At 41.9% G+C, this 20,371-nt stretch overlaps 1 protein-coding gene across 2 annotated transcripts in view; it reads left to right on the forward strand.

Annotated features, from left to right (window-relative positions):
- The first annotated feature begins 1,238 nt into the window (after positions 1–1,238).
- The window catches only part of glra1 (glycine receptor, alpha 1), a 44,926-nt gene continuing 25,793 nt past the window's right edge, over positions 1,239–20,371 (forward strand). Inside the window, exons 1-3 of one of the 2 annotated variants that reach the window (XM_048231020.1) lie at positions 1,239–2,171; positions 8,580–8,704; positions 14,994–15,032. In XM_048231020.1, the coding sequence (XP_048086977.1) occupies positions 2,095–2,171; positions 8,580–8,704; positions 14,994–15,032 (241 nt within the window). In that variant the 5' untranslated portion in view covers positions 1,239–2,094. The remainder of the gene's footprint in view (positions 2,172–8,579; positions 8,705–14,993; positions 15,033–20,371) is intronic. The other variant, XM_048231021.1, reaches the window with a different exon arrangement.

Consider the following 20,371-nt stretch of genomic DNA (forward strand, 5'->3'; position numbering starts at 1 on the left):
CCAATGAATTAACTTCTTCGTTTGAAGGATACAGCTATCAGTGCCTTAGTGACAGCCAGGCATTGTGCCAACGTTAGCTTCCTATTAGATCTCTCAAACAGCCCAAATTCCCATTCAACATGTAGTCCGCTGACAGCCAACACACTCCCTCATATGAGCTCAAAAGGCCATTCCTATGCTAGGCTCTGTTGGCTCGGCTTCTCTTTAATCAGTACACTCGACCATGTGACTCACAGTTCTCCGTCTAAGCAGAGCTGCGGGCATTAGAAACGGCATCACGTTTCAATGGACATTTCGGACAAGACCGTGCTCTTGACGGCACAGTGCAGCAGCCAGCCTCGCGCTTGAGATGAGTTCTATACCACAGAGCAACACATTGCTTGGCGGAAATCTGAGGAAATGACGCGCCAAAGCCATTGCAAAGCATCCAAAACATAGTTTAAAAAAAAAAAAAAAAAGTGCAGCAGACACGACAAGACAGAAGTCACATACACACATCTCCTTTTCACTTTATAAAGAACATTTAGAAATTATTCATTCGTTACTCATACATTATGCATTATTCATTTTGGGGTCTCAACTTGAAGGAATGGCCATACAGGAGTTCCACAGGCTTGCTTACGCACGTCAAACTGCCTCAACGCTGAATACACACACTACAACGTCGATTGGCAGCCGAGCCTGTCGAATTTTCTCATTGTGCTTAGTGCAACACCCCGCACCGATGGCATTGCCAAGCCAGAGACCCAGGCAGCACTTGTCTGAGTTACAGTGTAGACCAATGAAGAGAAGCGTGCCTGCAGATATGAAGACTCACAGTGGCATTGGCTCATTCAGTCCCGTCAGCGCCAGACACCCTTTCTTCTTATATTGGCTGCAGAATTTAGCCTAACAACTCGATTGCCTATCTGTGAGATATATTATTAAATTGTTCTTAAAATTATTATTTTTAAAAAATAATGTGCGATGAGGGAAGCAAACTGTATAGGCAGTCTTTTTGGATATCTTTTCTCAAAATCTTATATAAATATAATGCAGTGCAGTTGTAGCCTACTCTTCACTGCTGGGTTTATTGATCCTAGTTAAACTAGCAGACGGTAAGCTAAGTTTGCAATTATAACGCATGGGATAACCACACATAGGTCGACATCCTGAGTGAACCACCACCACTACTGAAATCTTTTGTGCTGCAGTCTTGGACCAATGGCATTCGGATGTGGGCGTGTTCAGAAAGGTGAGCTGCTCTTCGGAGTTTAGTAAATGACTGCGCCAAGATGCACAGAGGGCTCGACTGTGGTTGCTGATCACTAAAGCAATGGGACAAATAACAACTCTTTTGCGATTATTGTGAGGATTTTGAGGGGGGCAATGAAGACCATCATGAAACCGAAAACGTGTCGCGTCTCGTAAAGCTAAACCAGACAATGGAACTAGCTTCATGCAGCATTAACAGCTTTTCACCCCGGGGAGGAAATAAAAAATTACCTGCAGAAGAACAGCACACAGCAACACCGGGATACAAACAACGTGTGGCTTGAACAAATTACCTATTCTGGTATGCACTTGAGGCAACGCGTAAAGAAGAAACCCTATTTCGTATGTGTTGGACAACTTCTGTGGAATTCCTGTACTGCAGGGAACCACGAATAGTTCAGACTGCTTGGAATTTGGACTCTACAGCGCGATCCATCCTCGTTCCTAGTCACATTTCTGAAGGAACATGTTGAAATCTCCCTTGTTAGAAACGGGGTTTGTGTATAGTTACGATGGATTCACTAGAATGAACCTGTGAAATGTATCTCAGCTAGTTACAGCACGGTCCCCCAACGAACACTGTAACCTGGGTGAGATCTGCGTCTGTCTCTGGAACTGCCCGTGGTCCTGACCAGTGAGAACTCAGAGGCATTGCATATCGATACCTAAAATGATTCCTTTGCCTATATGCTCTTGAATGTTTTTGTCGGCTTCCTTGGGGAACTGGAATCCGAAAACAAGCAACAGAAGAACTGCTCACCTCGGAAGTCCCTCGTCGCACAAGGAATCGTATAGGCTACTATTGGTGTTCCAGGCTGTAGCTATAAACTAAACTGCAAGATGCTTCTCATACCCACAAAAATGTACAGAGTAAACGCCCTCGGAATCTATCTGTGGGAAACTCTTGTCTTTTTTAGGTAAGACACAATATTGCATGCGTCTTCTATTCACTGATTGTTGAATTTGTTATTTTGAGTGTTTCTATTACTATTCCGATGGTCCACTGCACCCTTGGTGAAGAGAAAAGATAAATGAAAACGTATCCTTTCATTCCCGAATGAAAAACAATGTTAGACTACCATAATATCCACTTGGTTTGTGTTGTTTGCGTGAACTTGGGTCGGTGCATTTCAGACAAATTGATATCATTCCTTCACATAGGCTACTGTCAGTTTGGTTTAGCCGTGAACTGCGTTGCATTCAGACGTGTTAACCAGCATTAAACAGCGAACACTAGCGGTCATGGAGAGGTAAATTCATATCGGCAGCGACTGTCGTATTTCAACAGGCATGTAGAGAAAACTAATTTAACACCGAACAACCTTACCTGTAGTATGACCTATGTGGTGTGTTGTGATTTTCAGTAATATAAGGCCCTATTCAGTTGTAGTCAACGTCGGTTGCTAAGCTCTGATCCCATCTTGACACCAAAGAAGGTTATTCAGAGGCAATTACATTCCTTTTGTTCATGTTTATTTCAGGTGTTTTTTGCATGACAAGGCACACTTGTAAATGCATTTCTCTGTTTTTCAGCATTATGTTTTTATTTCATTATGTGAGCTATACTAAGTGCATATCCGGTTGAAATGTGGCAGAATTCCCCCTGGTCCATGACAAAGACTGCTGCTGTGAGTTGGTAGTGCATTATTTTAATTAGAATCCATGCTTTGTTCAGTGTTTGCAGGGCTTGAAGATGCAGTGGTATTCCACTCGGTCAGCATCTGATGAAAGATATACTATACCAACTCAATATTTTAGAGGATTACTAAAGGATGGTGGCCTAGTCCACAATTAACATCATATATGGTGAATATTCAGGCAGGCAATGTGGGATTTGTATAGTGATAGCAATTTCTAGAAAACGTTTCTCATTAGCTTTTGACAGTGATCTTCATTTTTAATTGATTAGTCGTAATCCTGTTGCTGCCAGACCATGGATACTAGAACCCCCCCACGCACACAAACACACACACACATGCTCTCAAGAGGACCTATAGGCACCTCAATTTTAGAATAAACCCCCTAGATATATATATCATGGAGAAACCTTTGCAATTTTCATTAAATCTCAGGCTGTTGTAATTATTTTGCATTCCATGTGCCCCGTTTAGTTAATGAACTAGAATCAGGATATTGCAGTCTCAGCTCCTGGTGCTGGGCTCGGCAGTTGCCCTTAATTGATATCTCTTTCCCAGCCTCGGCCTAGGCCCCCAAAGCTCATTCGCCATGCAGACATATTACCAGACATTGATCACCCTGTCAATTGCAATACAGCTGATGAATACAAATTGTACACAAAACCTCCTCTCCGTGCATTGCACCAACACAATTGATTTATGTGCTGTGGATTTGATATTATCTATATAGGTGGGAGCTGTGTGTGTACAGACAGGGAAGCTCGTGTCCTCCTCTCCTCTTGCAGTTGGATGAAATATGAGGCACCATTGGTGCATGGTGGTATAGGGACGGATTCCAATGCTTTAGGTTTTGAGAAGATGCTTTGGCATTGGCACACGAGGTAATATCACTCCAATGTGTACCGCTGCAGACTTATCTGCCTATGTGTAGAGCAGGCGGCATTCTGGCTTGCTGCGTGAAATAACTGGAACGGTGGGATCATTAGTGTTTTCATATTCGCCACATGTGCAAACACAAACGAGAATGCAAAACAGCATGGTCATTTGCGCTTTTCGCTGACACCATCCCACCATCCCACCACCATCGCTGAAGAGGGGGAAAAAACCTGTAAGTGGAACGAGTAGGGATCCAAACGGCCCTCTTGGGGATGTATATTCACTGAATCGACTGAAAATAGTGACACCTATAAAATGAGTCCTTCGAAAAATGTGCCGCCCTGTTCACTAAACAGGACCTTGGTTATAGCCAACACTGATTCCTTCTTTACTGTGTTGTTTAAAGGCATTGTGTGCAAAATGGGTATGACACAACAGCTTTATTTACATGCCAGTGAATAGGGCCTTGTATAAATTACAATAATTCCTGTACTCTTTTTTTGTACTTTCTATGAAGTCAGAAAGCCATTTATTTTTTAATTCAGCAATACCTATAATATAGGGCTGTGCTATTAATTGATTTTTTTTCATTAAAATCACAATTTAAACTAAAGCAATCAGCTAATCGCAAAGGCAGCAATTAATCATGCAGCCTGCAACTCTGCCCCAATGATATATCTTGACACATCTATGATTATTATATTCATGTCATCCTACTTGTGTAACAGACTGTGAAGCTCACCTAACAGGAGTTAGGTGGTATGCTCACCAATCAGAATTGGCCCAATTTGGAATATTGAAATGAAGCGTGACTTTCCAAAACTATATGACAAATCAAATCTGTCAAAAAACAAATCACCATTAGATATTTTCCCCAAATTGTGCAGCCCTAACCTATAACATACAAAATAATCAACAGAAGTGCTATATTATTATTATATTATTATGATTATGACTGAGGAAGAGGAGGAGGGATGGATGGGGAAACCTGCTGGATTCCTATGCGGTCTTCCTGTGTTATGTGGTCAAACACCTTAAATGATGTGGTTGACCACAGCGTGTCCTTCAGTTGGCCTTGCCTAGCAGCAGTTGCCCCCCGTTGCACGCCTGCTTGTGTTATTTTGAGTTATGCAAAAAATTATCCCACCATGCATGATTCGACATTTTACCAGTAAAAAAAACTGAAGGCCAGGGCCTGTGAGCCTCTAACTCTACTACGATATCGTGACTCGGGCCTTGTCCTGTTCAGCTCTCTTCTGTAATTACCGGCAACGTTACCTTAAGGGCAAGGTGGGGAAAGGGTGTTTGTTCTGTTGGGTGTGCCGTTGTGATGTGCCTTTTGTGTTATCAGCATGTTTGGCTGTATGTATTTTTTATTAGCATTAATAAAAGAAGCCCCACTGAGATCAGAGATGAGAGTGTGGGATTGTGGGAGCGCTTGTGTGACGCATGACCAAAGGGCACAGGCGAAAGCTGGAGACAACAAAACACAACAAACCAACACACCAAACTGGCCCTGGCCAGGAGCTGCTGGAGGAGTTCTCTATCTTGCTTGTAGCCAGTACACTTGGGCAGGTTCATTTCCAAAAGGCTGATGTATGGTAATACATTATTGATCTCGCGCAGGACGGGGACAGATTACGGCACCAATAAATCACCTTATCACCAATTACCAATCACTCTGCCCATTCATGGAGAAAACAGAATCAGTGATGTGAGGCGCTCCAATCAGTAAAGCAATATCACAGCTTGACACTGGAGGGAGAGAGAGAGAGAGAGAGAAACCTTCCCTTTCGGCATTGTTTGTAGAAAGCTTAAACAGCAATGAAGAATTCATGAAGGTGGTCTAGGGGAATGACCTATGATATGATCACAGCCCAGATTCTCTCTCTCTCTCTCTCGTTCACTCTCTGTTTGGTTATCTAGCCCTTTACACACCCGCGTGCACAAATACTATCTCTGACACACACACACACACACACACACACACACACACACACACACACACACACACACACACACACTCTCACACACACACACACACAAACACAAGCACACGCATACTCGCACACTCACACAAAACAACAACTGGTCTCCCAGCTAAAACCGTCTGGAGGAAATTCTCCCGATCTGTTGCCTGTTGAGGGGGCTTTGATTTCCTGAACGCGTTACAAAACGCTGAGGACGAGATCAATTAGGATTCTGTTCTTCGGTGGCTTAAAGAACATAATGAGGTACACTTAGGGCTAATGATTGGAGCTTCAGCATTAAAGAATGGAGGCCTGCGAGGGCCATTTGCATATTATTTTCTGGCAGAATGCTCTGTGCTCAGCTCCTTCTGTTCCTGCAGGCTCAGCAGTGCTGGCTGTCTGGGAGGCCTGCGATCACCTCGGCCGGCATTGATCTCTGACAATTACGGCAACATTGCGGCTTTGATCACTAAAATCTCCAATCATTAGACACACACGCCTGGGTAGTCAGAAGAACACTTTGAAAAAATCTTCTGTTTACTCTAATTGTTTTTACTTACAACTTGACTCAGGATTACTGAAGAGGTAGCAAGATAAAAAAAATAAAAAAAACAGGGGTGGGAGGTGGGGGTCACGAAAGGGGAAGAAAAGCACCCAAAGCGAATGCAGTGTGTGTAAAAAGAAAAAGGAGAATGCATCCCAAATTTCACACTGTCACTTAAATTTATCCCCCAGCGTGTGGCCATAGTGTCGGCCCATGTAGCGATAGACAATCTGTGTAAATGAGTCAGTGTAATCTCTCAAACCGCGACTAATCTAGTTACGACCTCACTGTTGTGGTGGCGCATCCCTGGCGCGTCTAATACTTTTAAGCCATATACACACACATTATGGAGCGGGTGCCATGCATGACACTCACAAACTGGGTGTTTTGCCAGGCACAGGGCACAAGGCAAGTGGCTGACTTAGTAAATCAATATGGGGACACTTGACTGCACTTTAATAAAAGTGTTCCAAGCTTGGCATCGATTACAGATAAAAATGCAAAGTATAAATTTGATGATGCCTTACGTTGCTGGGATTATCAACACGCAAAGAAAAACTCCTTGTATTAGCATACAAATACAACACAATCATATCATGTATGAAGTATATTTATACAATTATTGGTCCTTACAGTCACCAGCTAAATTTCAAGCATGATTTGTAAATCACATATTTTTTTCATTTAAAACGTATGCATAAACTACAGTACAAGCACACACCAAATAATAAACAGGCACCTGTGAAAAGGAGCATTTGAGGATATATCTTCCCCCCTAACTTTAAGTAAAAATCACTAGTTTGTCAGGTTCTCCCAGGAGTAATTGCCTCATGGAAAAATGTAGCATAGACACCATTGCGGTTCATCAGGATCATCCTTAACCCTCCGTATACATACCCATGTACACACCCACACAGTGGTAATCAACAAGAGTAATGGTGGCGGTGGTGCTGTTCCCATGCTCATTAGCTACTGGTCCTCAGTCATACTTGGAGACCACAGAACTGTGTAGCCAACGTTGGGTCTTTAATGATCTTTTGCTTTAAACATTTCAGTCTTTACCATGACACTGTTTGTTTGTGAGGTAAATAACAGCATGAATAGATCATTAAGACTGAGCATTAAACAAAATTATATATATCCAGAAAGCTTCTGAAAATGGACAGTTAATGGACTCTGTTATCTATGAACCAATACAGACAGTTTCACAGACAATAATAATGATGGCATGGCGACGCTCATTCGGAGTGGTTACAACTGCCGTTGTGGCCTCGGAAAGGATTGCTCGAGATTTTCTGCACAGGACAGGGAGAAATGTGTTGATTATTTATGTGGTTTGGGGTGTGTGCTGGTTTATGTGTCTGGGTGGGGGTCTAGACAGAATCTCATCTGCTTGGACTGTGAAAGTGAAGGCCATTCTTTGATCTTGTGACCAGTCACAGATAAATCGGCATTTTTATGTGTGACATAAAAACAGAAAGAATTGAAAGAAAGAAAGAAAGAAAGAAAGAAAGAAAGAATGAAATAAAAAACATAGTATTTCAATTACACCTACATCTAAAAAAATCTATTACAGTAACAGCCCTCTTGTAAAGCCTAAGCATTAGGCTGGCCTCAGTGAGAGTGTGTGAGAGTGAGGCAGGGGAAGACAGATCGAGAGAGAGAGAGGGGGGTAGAGAGAGCGAGAGAGAGAGGAAACGAGAGGAAGTGAGAGAGAGATTGTTTGAGTCCTGAAGCCTTTGGGGAAGAGTGCCCATGTGACTGCAGCTTGGACAGTGACCTGACAGCTAGGGTGACCCATAGGCAGTCGGGAACAGTGAGAGGCCGCTGTTAGACAGCCTAATTTACTCCACGTCCCCTCCATCTGACATTCGCCGTTGTTTTTTATTCGGAGGAGGACATTTTGAAGATTGCAGGATGGTATTTAATGGAAAACCTTTAGCCTCCGTAACTAAATGCACTGGCCCAAAGCTCTGACTGGGTATCATCAGTCACAGTGTGGACTTTTGAGGTGAATTAGATTAAATGTAAAAGACTTTGGAGAGACTTTAGTTGCCGTATATACCATAGTTGCTGGGGAACTATGTTAGCACCGAATTCATTTTTGAATTCCTCCTTCTCCTGTTCAACCACATGGCATCCCACATCTGCATGTTTAATGAGGCCTTGCTATTTCCTGAATACATTTCACCATACAAACAGTTACCAAAAGAAAGCATCTAAATGTATAAGTGAGAATTATCATGTGAAATAAACATGTGCTGTTGTCTCTTTTGCCGTTTCTCTCTCCTTTTTCAGCTTGGCAGCTTCAAAAGAGGCAGCAGCTCGCAAAGCCAGCACCCCGATGCCCCCCTCGGAGTTCTTGGATAAACTCATGGGAAAGGTGTCGGGTTATGATGCCAGGATCAGACCTAATTTTAAAGGTAGGGATGACCACCAGCCCCCATTGGGTAACACAGGAATGTAGCCCATCAAAGCCTGCGCTTGAACCATGCTTACCATAGCCAACCATTCATTTAGTCCAAATTCTTGCTTTGGGAGTTGGTGATTTTAGTCATTTTTGAGCTATGCTGTATGTGTACAGAAAAAAAAAACAGAGAAACAATCAGCTATGAATTACAAGTGATGTCAATTACCATTTGATGCAGAACTTGCAATGCATGATGTTGAGGAATTTCTTTGCAAAAAAATAAAAATAAAATAGTAAAACCTAGGTTTGCCAGCTTTCAGATATCTTGGCATTTGGCTTATTTATATCATGATGGCACTTTTAGCCCCTATCACAAAAACTGGATGGCAATCTCACATCCTGAAGATGATTCGATATGACACATGTGCATGTGACAGTCCTAAAAATACCGTGCAACAACCCTGGCTTCATGAAATAATGCATGACACCTGCCTAGCTGAAAAAGGTATTTTTGGAAGAGGCACAGTATCCTCCAATACTGCTGCTCAAGTCTGCTCAAGATTGACTGTGGATGATGCCCTCTGACTTTCCCAGGCTGGCTACATTCCTGTATGTGACCAATTACACTGTCTCCTAACTCTTGAGTGTGTGTCTGGTGGTGGTGGAACAAAAACAACACTTGGCAGCCGATATGGTTTATTGGTGTTTGCTGTATATTAACAATGATAAGACACAAACGCACCCAAACCTGATGGCACTGAAAAAAAAAAAAATCTAAAAGATACATGTCAGAGGTTTCCTTATTGAAAAGTTGAAAACAAAAACAACAACAACAACAAAACAAGCAATTACAATGGCAACCCTCCAAATTGTTTTGAAGAGCAAATATTTCACAGCGTTCATATTTTCTATCTATAAATTTGTTTGCTGGATATAATGATTGAAATTTGCAGAGATATATTGTATCTGATAGCTGTTCTCATTTGTCTTTTTGGGATTTACTGGGTAATATTTTGGGTGATCCGACATTGCGCATGTGTTGCTCAAGGGCCTAAGCTGGTTGAGTTAGTGAACCATGATCTAACCCCAAATATGGCTCTGCTCTCCAAAGTTTCATAAAAATGTGTTTTCATTCATGGCTTGATTTTCTTGGCATTACACAACCCAAAAAAAACAAAAGGAATAAAACTGCTTCTACAAGCAATGCCAACATTGATTTTTTTATATTAGCAAAATAAAAAAAGGCCACCAATGGGTGCAAATGGCAAATTTGTCATGACTTCACACACTTACTAACCTGCTCTGATGGTCATAGAAACAGAGAGAATGGGGTGGGGGTGGGAGCTTTTCCAATGATTTTTCCAATGTGATGGCGTGCATCTTCTCTTTGCTCCTGGCAAAAGATTGCGTTTTTGTGCAGTATGCGGTAAAACTCATCTGCAGAAAGAGAAATGTACTCTGACATTTTGCAGTTTTTTTTTTGGGTCCCTCTTTGGCTCTCCTGAGTAAAAGTAATGAAGGATTTTTCAAACCTTTGTGATGTCTCTGCTTTGTCAGAAAAAAACTGGCGGGTGTGACTCAGTATTTGCTATCATGTAATGCCATGTCGTTATGTACTCCTTAATGCACTGAACGAGTTTAAACACGGCATCATGGCCTTGTGATGCACCGCATTGTTTTGTTGAGAATTGATTGCTTAAATCGCTGACTGTGTTTCAATTTGAGATGAAGTAGCAGTGAGACTGGTTTCATTACTTTAGGGGGTCTTAATGTTAGGAGAATGTACATTATTTATGTAAGATATATTTTTAGTATTTGTGAGTCTATATTCTCATTCATTAACATTGGGTATTTTGTTTTGTGTTTGGTTTGGTCTACAGTTGTCAAGAGAAAAGGAAATTGTAGATTGCGGAGGGTTGCTCAGAAACACACACACACACACACACACACAATCACACACACACACACACAAAACAAATAGCAAAATGAGTGTTTTTTTATAGTTTTGTGATGCAGCAGAACACCTTGTCAAATGGCCACAATTCCCGTGAATGTGGTTCCCAGCAAAAGAGAAAAAAACAAAATGGCCTGAGGCTGTGCATGTGCCAGCATGAAGGGAATTACACTGATCGTGACTGGGACTCGTTACGGGAAATCCTTTCTGATTGGTTTAGTAAGATTTCATCTGAAACAGAGAAGCAAATTGAGCCATATTTAGGAAGTCCCGCACAGTCACATCTAACTGTGTCATGCCAGGCTCTCCTGCAATTACATCTATATATGTACTTTATAGCTGTGCATGTATATATTTAAATGCAGACAGATAAACATTGCTCACCATAAATAATAATCCACATATAATAATGGGCAAATCCATGTCTTTTGTGTAAACACATGTCAAGAGGTCTGTGAGCATGCTTGAAAACCTTTGAATGATGTTAAAGGGACATCACTTCCTCTCTGGCTACCCACTTCTTCCCCCCTCCTCTCGCCTCTCCCTCACTTCACAGCTTGTTGACAGATCAAAGTGCTTCATGAGAGAGACTAGGTTCCCTTGAACTGGCAAGCAGGAGGCGGAGTGGGAGGATGAGGAGGGGGTGAGGTAGAGAGGGGGAGACAAGGGAGACATGGAGGCAGACAGTCAGACCAGGTAGGCCGCAGCGTATGTGTGTGTTTGTGTGTGTGTGTGTGTGTGTGTGTGTGTGTGTGTGTGTGTGCACAGAGTGGAGCTGAGCGGAGAGGAGCTGGGTGATGAATGGTACGGAGCTCAGCTGCGGCGGACGCTCTCCGTTTTAACCTTGTCCCTCCTCATCCGTCAGCCTGAGGAGCAGAGGGAGTGGCGGCCGCGAGCCTGCGCACATCCCCGGCCCCAAACATCACCACCCTGGGCTGATGCTCTGCTGCTTTGCTTCCATCCTGCTGCTTCCCCTTCAAAACACCCCCAAAAAAAAAAAAAAATACCCTATTCCTGTCCCCCTTCTGTGCACAACTGACTGAGAACTCTGCAGAAGGCCCCATCAGGGTTTGGCACAGGGAAATCAAGCACTGCTCTCAGCAATAGTGCCCTGCAAGAAGAAGAAAAAATGCTTATGGGGTACTTTACCATGTGGTCCCCTAAGTCACGATTAGTGTAAAATTATTAAAGCGTTAAAATGACTGGAATTTCTGGTAAAAAGACAAAATAATCAGATTGAAAGAAGATAAACATGTTTTGTAAATACACAGTCTGGTGCAGTACATTTACTAAGTGCTTGTTTTCTTTTCTTTTGGATGTTTATTACCTCTCAGTGTCTCATCCCAAATCCACTATTTCAAATCATGCGTTGGAAAAAAATATTATTAATTGGTGGAGCTTGACATTCATTTGGTGCTATCAGTACTTCTGTAATTGCCATTTAATAGCCTTATTTGGAATTCTCTCAGTGGACCAGGGTGCAGGGTTCACATACAACTGGCAATGATGAAACACATGGAGTCTTTCTGTCGGCCTGAGGTCATCCAAAGACAATTTTGTGTTTGTTCTTGCTTTTTGTTTGTTTGTTTGTTTGTTTGTTTAAGACCAGTCTTGTTTACCGTTTCGCTTGCTTATGTCATTACGGTCCTGATTGGAGTGGAATGTTTAATTTAACCGTAATTTAATTTAGGTTCCGATCAGAAAGAAATGTATTTTTTTTGTGTGTGGAAGAAGTGTGAGTATCTCCTGCTTGTTTTCTATGCTGGAGTGGGGTTTGTGTCAGGTAATGCAGCGCTTTTTTCCTCAACATGACTCCCGAGGCGTTACCGGACTGCTTGACTGTTTCTTTTTTGTGTTTTATACTGCGATGGTGACTAGCTGTCATGGGGTAAGACCAAAATAAATAAACAAGAAAGGTAAAAGAAGAGAGGAGAGCAGAATACAAAAGTATGTTTTTGTCAGCAATATTTTTTAGAGCACAAATGGTACTATGTTTGGGTGAATTTGGTATACAAACATAAAGAAAAAGAGGAAAGGGGCTTTTGTTGACCATCTGAGAGTCATTTTCAAGACAATTAATTCAGTGTTGTTGTTTTGTTCATGCTGTTCAAAGAGGCATGAAGTGTAGCAGACAATGTAAATCTAAATGGCTGGCTTCATAATAGACCACAGGCATCAAAGCTTATCTAATACCTCTCCTACTGCTTAGCTGGAGAAGGTGCTTTGAAACACACACACACACACACACACACACACACACACACACACACACACACACACACACACACACACTTTGTGCTAGGCCTGCATAACATTAGAAATGTTCAAGGAGGGAAGATTACTCTCAACAAAACAAAGGCACTGTTCCCAGATGGGACAAAGGGTAGTGCTGCTTGATTTTGCTCCTTTTTCAATTTTACACTTTACATCGATATTCTTTTATTTCAAATTCTCTTCGAACTGGTCCTATGTCGAGGATTAAAAAAAGGAAACAGTGAAATGATTTCTCTTTAATTGAGACTGATTGACCAATTCAAAAGAACTTTAGTTACAACCTTTGCTTTGCTACAATGAAGCTATGATTGATTTTGTGCAACGACAGTAATTGGCTATTGTTAGCGAGAGGCTTTGTACAGTCGAATCCTTGTCTTAGGAGCTGGATCAGCCGTCAAGACCTTACAAAGATCTCACTCACAAAGGATAAGCAGCTTTTGGATGTTCAGGATTAGGAAGACACAGAGGGATTGGTCCAACCACAGTCCACAGATAGCAGAGGGGACAAAAAGACATGCACACATCAGACAGACTCTCTCTCTCCTTCTCTCTCACACACACACACACACACACACACACACACACACACACCAGGCAGCTTAAACACTGTGGTGACTTGAAGTTCATATTTATGTCCCATCATTTTTTAAAGGAGATTTCCATGTCACATCACACAGAAACTTCTGATGGTAATCCTCATATAGAGCCACCAGGAACTCCCTTGGCATAGCTGGTGTCAAGCAGAAAACATTAGTTCACCATTTCCAAAGCCAGGTATTATCGCGGTCTCTCTAGAGCTATGGCTAGGCTAAACATTGATTGGTGTGAGGCCAATCTTTAGTGCTGTCATTGTGCCACCCTCTGACATTTACAGTTCCGGGCGAATCTTTCGGTGCTCAGTGACCAGGGAAAACAGTTCACTGCAGCGATTGCTTCAAGTGTCAAATCAATGATGTTTTGGCGGGGGGGTAAGGGGCAGGCAGACACAAATCCAGAATGGAAGCTTCTGTGTTTGTCTTTGAAAAAGTCACGGTCACACATGGCCAATGGTTATGAGGTAAGGGGCAGCAGTCTGGGATAGCAACTCCACTGGCTAACTAGCATCAGGCTAATTATCTTCAACAGTGCTATATATTTACCAGATTAAGATGTTATCATTTTGTTTTGGACCGTGTGACTTTTTTTTTTCATTTAATTTCATTTGCCAACATTCACTCATTTACTTAAGAAGAAGACATAAATAGTTTTCTTGTCTGTCAAAGGATGAATGTTGTGTAGTCACATCATCGCTAATGCTTTTGCTCTCTAGCCTGTTACCATTACTATTTATACACACACTGTATTTATGTGTATAACCGCGTAGAAGAAAAAAGAGCTGCCATCTGAACTCTTTCAAGGCACATATTCAGACAATTTGCATCTCTCAATTTAAACAACCTGTTGCCAATAGGCTATATAAAAAAGAAAATCCATTTGTGGAGTTTATACATATTTATAGATTTCCTGCTAAAAAAATTGCAAACGTATCTAAATGAAGCCAGTATGACATGTAGTCTTTGCTTTCTCCTTCCCTCTGTTTCTTCCTTCCTTTTTTTCTGTCTCTCTCCTCTCTCACTCTGTCTCTCTCTCTCTCACTCTGTCTCTCTCCGGTGAATTGCATCTCGTAGTGCATTTTGCTAACCCACCTCTGCCTCCTGTGAAGAGATTTGCATTGCACCCCCCTCCTCCTCCTCCCCCCATCACTGTGCATCTCCTCTCCCTCCCCGCTTCGGCGTTAGCACTAAACTACTGCATCCTCACCTGCTCTTGCCTCAAGTATGTTGGCCCCCTCAGTCTTGACCCCCTGCCAAACACGACCCTCCAGTGTTGGCCAGTAATATTTAGATAATTGAGCCGTGCTTTTTTCCATGTGTTTTTGATAATAGCTATAAATATATTACTCTTTCATATTCCTCTCTTATTCTTTCTTCTTCTTCTTCTTTCTTATTTTTTGTTGTTGTTTCCGCAAAGAAAATAACAACATAAATCACGTTGCTGTTAGAACTGTGTTTAATCCTGATCTTTTTTTCATTAGACCCACATGGCCCCAAACCGGATGGTACTCATAAGAAAGGTACTTTCTCTTTCATTCATCCAGGAATATGCAAGTTACTCATGCACTGACTACTAACAGAAAAGAGAGATGCACTGCGTTTGAGTGTTGTGATGTTATAGTGTGTTGCAGACGTTATGTTGTTGTGTCTGAGTGAGTAACAAAGCAAGCATTTTTCTGTGAAAAATGAAAATAATCAGACACAAAGTTATGACATGACGTGAGAAGAAGAATGCCTTTCATGACGCATGGCATAGACGTTTTAACAATATGAGGCTGGACCTTCCGCGTAGGGCAGAAAAGTGATTGCCCATTTGTTTATCTGAAAAGGACAATGTAGGTGTACTCAAGCACTGACATATTTTACATCAAGAGCATGTGGGACAATTGTACAGACCGTGTGCCTTTCTGTGAAAACACTCTTATTGACAATGAGAGTAATTCCAATCTGTTTTATGCGTGTAAGTCAGTGTTTTGATGGCAGGGAATGAGCCGTTGTTACAAACAAGCAGATGCATTTTATGGCCACAGATGCTGCTGTCATGGAATGTTGATGCTCAATTCAGTTTTGAGCTTTAAAATGAACATGTGTGCTAGATTTGCTGTCAAATTTGCACCAAATGTAGGTTCAGGGACGGTGTTTGTTTTGTTTTTTTTGTGTGTAGAGTGATTTAAACTGTCTTGTAGAAGCTGTCTTGTAGAAGCAGAGGTATTTGAATGTGCTGTTTGAATGTGGTTCTTGAGACCCTCTCCACAGAAGGTCCAGTGGTTTAGCATTGTTAAATATTCAAGGCATTACTTGATGCAGAGGAAGCCTGGCTGATTCACAATATATTCTGTCATGCTCGTAGCCTGCAGTGATTGATTTTCATTTCCTGTTGTTGTGGAAAGCAACGACATATGGGCAAATCAAATATGTCTGGAGGCGGAGAATACAGTACATAGTCTGGACCCTTGATGCATACAAGTGCATTCTCTTTTGCCATAACATGAAGTGAAGTTCCATTGGTCACTCAAACAGGAAGACATAATACATTTGCATACCATGATCTAATACATAACAAAGAGTTTCCAAAATGCAAAATGCAAAAAAAGAAAGACAAACAAACTCAAGCCTCCCCCACACCGTCATCTAAATGCACGACTGCAGCATAATCTTGCAGAGCAAGTCCGAGTGCTAACTCTCCCTCGGTGGTCAGTGTGTGGTCTGAGTGTCCACGTGCGGGCCGACGTGGTCATTTTGAGCGATGGGGCAGGACGGCCCATTCAGCATACCCCTGAGCAGTCCTTGCAGGACCGGCCCCAGCCATAGATTGTTATGAGAGGGGTGTTATTTAGCTTTATTAAGGAGTGCTCAGCACACCACACACACCGCTCACCCCAAGACACGCTGGCTTTATGTTGACTAATGCAGGCCTCCGAGCTGTTTGTCACTGTTGCCGTGCTGCTGTTTCTAAATGAGCCCCATGCTTTAAGACCGCCTTGCCGAGTGCAGGTGCGACTGCTGCCTCGTGTTGATTCCGAATTTTTGTTTATCGCTCATCACCAGAGCATAAGCTGTTTGCAGAGATGAAAGATTGTCGTTGTTTCTAAGGGTACGCTTCGAGATAAAAGATTGCTGCTGCTACTGCTGCTGCTGCTGCTACATACGTAGTGATAGATTGACAACAGCATAGAATGTTTTGACGAAACATAATGTTTGAAGGATTTGGGAAGCTGTAAAATGTACTTGGTTGGCTTGTATAGTAATGGGTTAAATTCAAACCTTTGGCCCAACACAGATTTTATGTATTTTGTATTGAGTTTATTTTGTTGCTGTGTGTTTTTTTTTTAAATTATTTTACTCTAAACTAGCTTTACAATTCATCTCACTAACTCACTTTACTATTTTCTCATTTAGTATGTATTTGGTCAGAGTTTGGTGTGTTACAGCCTGGAGAGAAATGTACTGAGGCAAGCCACTGGACTAGAGCAGCATCACTCAAACCGCAGGCTGCGAAATTGGCTATTGCCGGTCGACAGCACAGTCTCAGAGAGGCTAAACAGAACACAATGACCATGACTTTCACTCTGTGAAAATGAACAAAGTTCACTTCCACTGTCTTAAATCAGCCTCCGCAAACCTACAGTGCTCACTGATTCCCGATGCATTTACAGTACTTTAGATGAATAATGCTGCTTTTCACATTATAGCAGATCTTTGCTACTGGCTATATAGCCTATTTGCAACTGAGAATTATGTAATAGTGAGAAGATCAAGATCAAGCCATGCCATTGGCGCACACCAATATGTTGAATAAAATCGGGCATTACCACTGAATAAAACACATAAAGCTCACATAATTGAGTGGGAAAAAAAATATTGTTCTGTTTGTAAGAACGTCCATTACCATTAGCTCTGAAAAAATGTACTGCGGCTAACCTTTTTTCATCTGACATGCTTTCAAAAGTCTGTTTGCCCTAAAGCAGAGAATCGAGAATGTCTGCAATTTGGAGAGGGAAATGTTGGCTCTGTTTTATTTGATGAGCTGGTCTTTGCCCATTTCACTGCAACAACATGTAGGCTGTTTGTTTATTCAAATCTCACTCTCCTTAAGCTTCATCTCACACATAAGAGGAAAGTATGACAATAGATTTGTGTAATATGACATAATGCGTGTTGATAAAAAGGACACCCTAACTTGTTTCAATCCCAATTCATGGCACCATGGTTTTCTCTGTCTCATTGCAACATTAAGTTTCTTCTTATAATATTATCTGAAGTACAGCCAGGGCAAATATCATTTTTGATCAAATTCAAGAATAGAATTAGCCTAATGTCCTCTTAAGTCAGGCCACATGGGGCGGTTTAATGTGAATTCACTTCCATTGGTGAAAATACTGTGAAACCAACTTTATTGATTAGAATTCAATCTGAATTGTAACCCTTGCTTTTTCCCCACACTGTCACCTCCCCAAAGTGGTTTCACTGAAGACACTCTCTTGAAGTACACTGAAGTACACTTCTTTCTTAGTATTCAGCCATATTTCAACATGGGGATGAACCCACTTCAATTTAGTTCAAACTGTCTACCCCAAGTAATCCAATATAATCAAGCCCTGGTCCCTGCGCCCCTCTGTCTGAAGCCATGCCCCCACTATTGATTTATGCCCCTCCGAAGTCGCTCTTCTCCAAGGCTGTCATGTTCGCCCATCAGTCAGCCTCTGCCTCATGGGCAGGAAAGGATTTCAGTGATTTACTGGGATGTCATTACTTATAGGCAGGTGACACAGCAAACTCTGCAGCTCTCTCTCTCTCTCTCTACTCGCTCACTAGCTCTCTGTGAATGCAACGAGCTGTCACTATCCCGGGTACTCCTACCTGTGCATCCGTAATGAATTTTTAAAACAAATGTACCCCTAATGGTGAGAAACGCCCTGAGCTAAATGTGAAGCATATGTGGATTAATAACCTTTCTCTGCTCTCTGTGCACCAGACTATTTTTTTGCCATAACTTGTGTCCCCCATAAAACGGAAGTGTGTGTTTATGTGTGTTTAAGGAATGATGGCTGCAATACATGTGTTGAGTATTTGTGCCCTAAACAAATTGATCAGTCTGTTCTCACTCTGTCCCTGACTGTCTTCTTCTCTTGTTCTTCTTCTGTGTTTTTTTCCTTGCCATTTCCTCCACTTTTTCCCTCCACTTCTGAAAACTCAATTTTACAGCTGCTTAACATAATTCCAGAGTATCGTGGATGTGAGGAGCGTATGAAAATGCCATCTCGTTATGCCATCTCGTCATGATGGCAGGCTCTGCCTGCTGAGGCTATTGAAAAGATGCAGGCTGATTTATTTGTTTTGCCGAGCAGAAGCACTTAGCTACTGTGCCGGCTTCGGCCTCTATCTCAAGGGTTCAGATGAGATGGAACCCTTGCACCTGGTGTCAGCACAACAATGACACTGCATTAAAAAGAAAAAGAAAAAAAATGAACAAACGCTCCACATGGACTCAATTTTTCTGTGGTTTTCAGGACGTTCGTGCTCCAAATAGCTGTTTCAGAGAAGCCCTTCAACTGCTGTCCCTGTCTGTTACCCTGTAAAATCACTGTACCAATTCTTGCAGGGAAAAGTCAGTCTGGTGGAGAGATTGAGGGATGAGGGAAAGTAAAGGTGTTAACTTGCACAACTCGTAATTTTCAAGGTGAAATTTTCTTTTAACTCACTGCACATCCCAAAGCCCATGTAGAATATCTATTAGTTCAATAAAAGTCAAAAACAGCCTTGGCAACACCTTATAGGTGCCGGATGGGCGACATAAATATTTAATGCCTCAAAGCCATTGTGAATTTTTTTTTTTTTTGCTGAGACTAGCTCGATTTCAAGCATGGCCAATATCATTACATTTTTTATTATTATTTTTATTTGGCCCCTACATTTTCGTCACCTTCCTCAATGTGCCAGACAGCTTGAGTGCCTGGTGTCTGTGCTTGTAAATCTTGCCTTGGTCTTGTTCTGCCCTGGTGCGGAAGACGACTTTAAATTTCCCTTTTAATTTTCTTTCCTCATTATTTCGGGGTTGTGGTACTGATTGATCACATAATGAATGGGTTGTAAAGAGACAAACAGTGCTGCTTGACTGGTTAATATCAATTTGATTAGGTTAATGAGAGTATGAAGGACTTTAAAACTGAGTTGTATTTTGGGGGTGACTTTTTAATGTTAAAAAATCTAGGTATTGAATCAGAAGGCAACCACACAGTCCTGTGTTGTGCAAGCATTTCTGGATGCCCCTTTGCATACATGTGCTACTGAAAATATTCACGTGTTTGTAATGATTTGCCTGGAGGGCATAATGATCTGTCATTCTTCAGCCTCCACATCACTGTCATGCCAAAGGCTAGCACATTAGACAATTAGAAAGTTTTATAGCAAACATACCTACATATACTAAGGGTATCATGGCTCCTCTTCATAGTTAGTTATTTAGTTATTGTAACTAATGTTGCTAGGAAAAATGCATTATTATAATAGAGCCTGACTGTGTCACTGCTGCTCCTGTCATTGTGTTTGTTGTCCTCTCTCGACTGTGGTATTTGTGAGCTCCAGATTACTTGGCAGAAAGTGTGGCAAATCACTCTCTCCTATGAGTCACCCTGGGTCTGACAGTTAATGAGGTCTACTGAGGTCCCCCCTCCCCTCACACACAGACACACACACACACACACACACACACACACACACACACACACACACACACACACACACACACACATCTGCCTAACTCATAGAGCCCATCACACCCATGCATACAGGCATGAACACGTACTGACATCGACACAGTCACACAATATAAAAACACAGAAACACGGGAGTGAGGACC

This window comes from Alosa alosa, chromosome 21, assembly GCF_017589495.1.
Source record: "Alosa alosa isolate M-15738 ecotype Scorff River chromosome 21, AALO_Geno_1.1, whole genome shotgun sequence".
NCBI lineage: Eukaryota > Metazoa > Chordata > Actinopteri > Clupeiformes > Clupeidae > Alosa > Alosa alosa.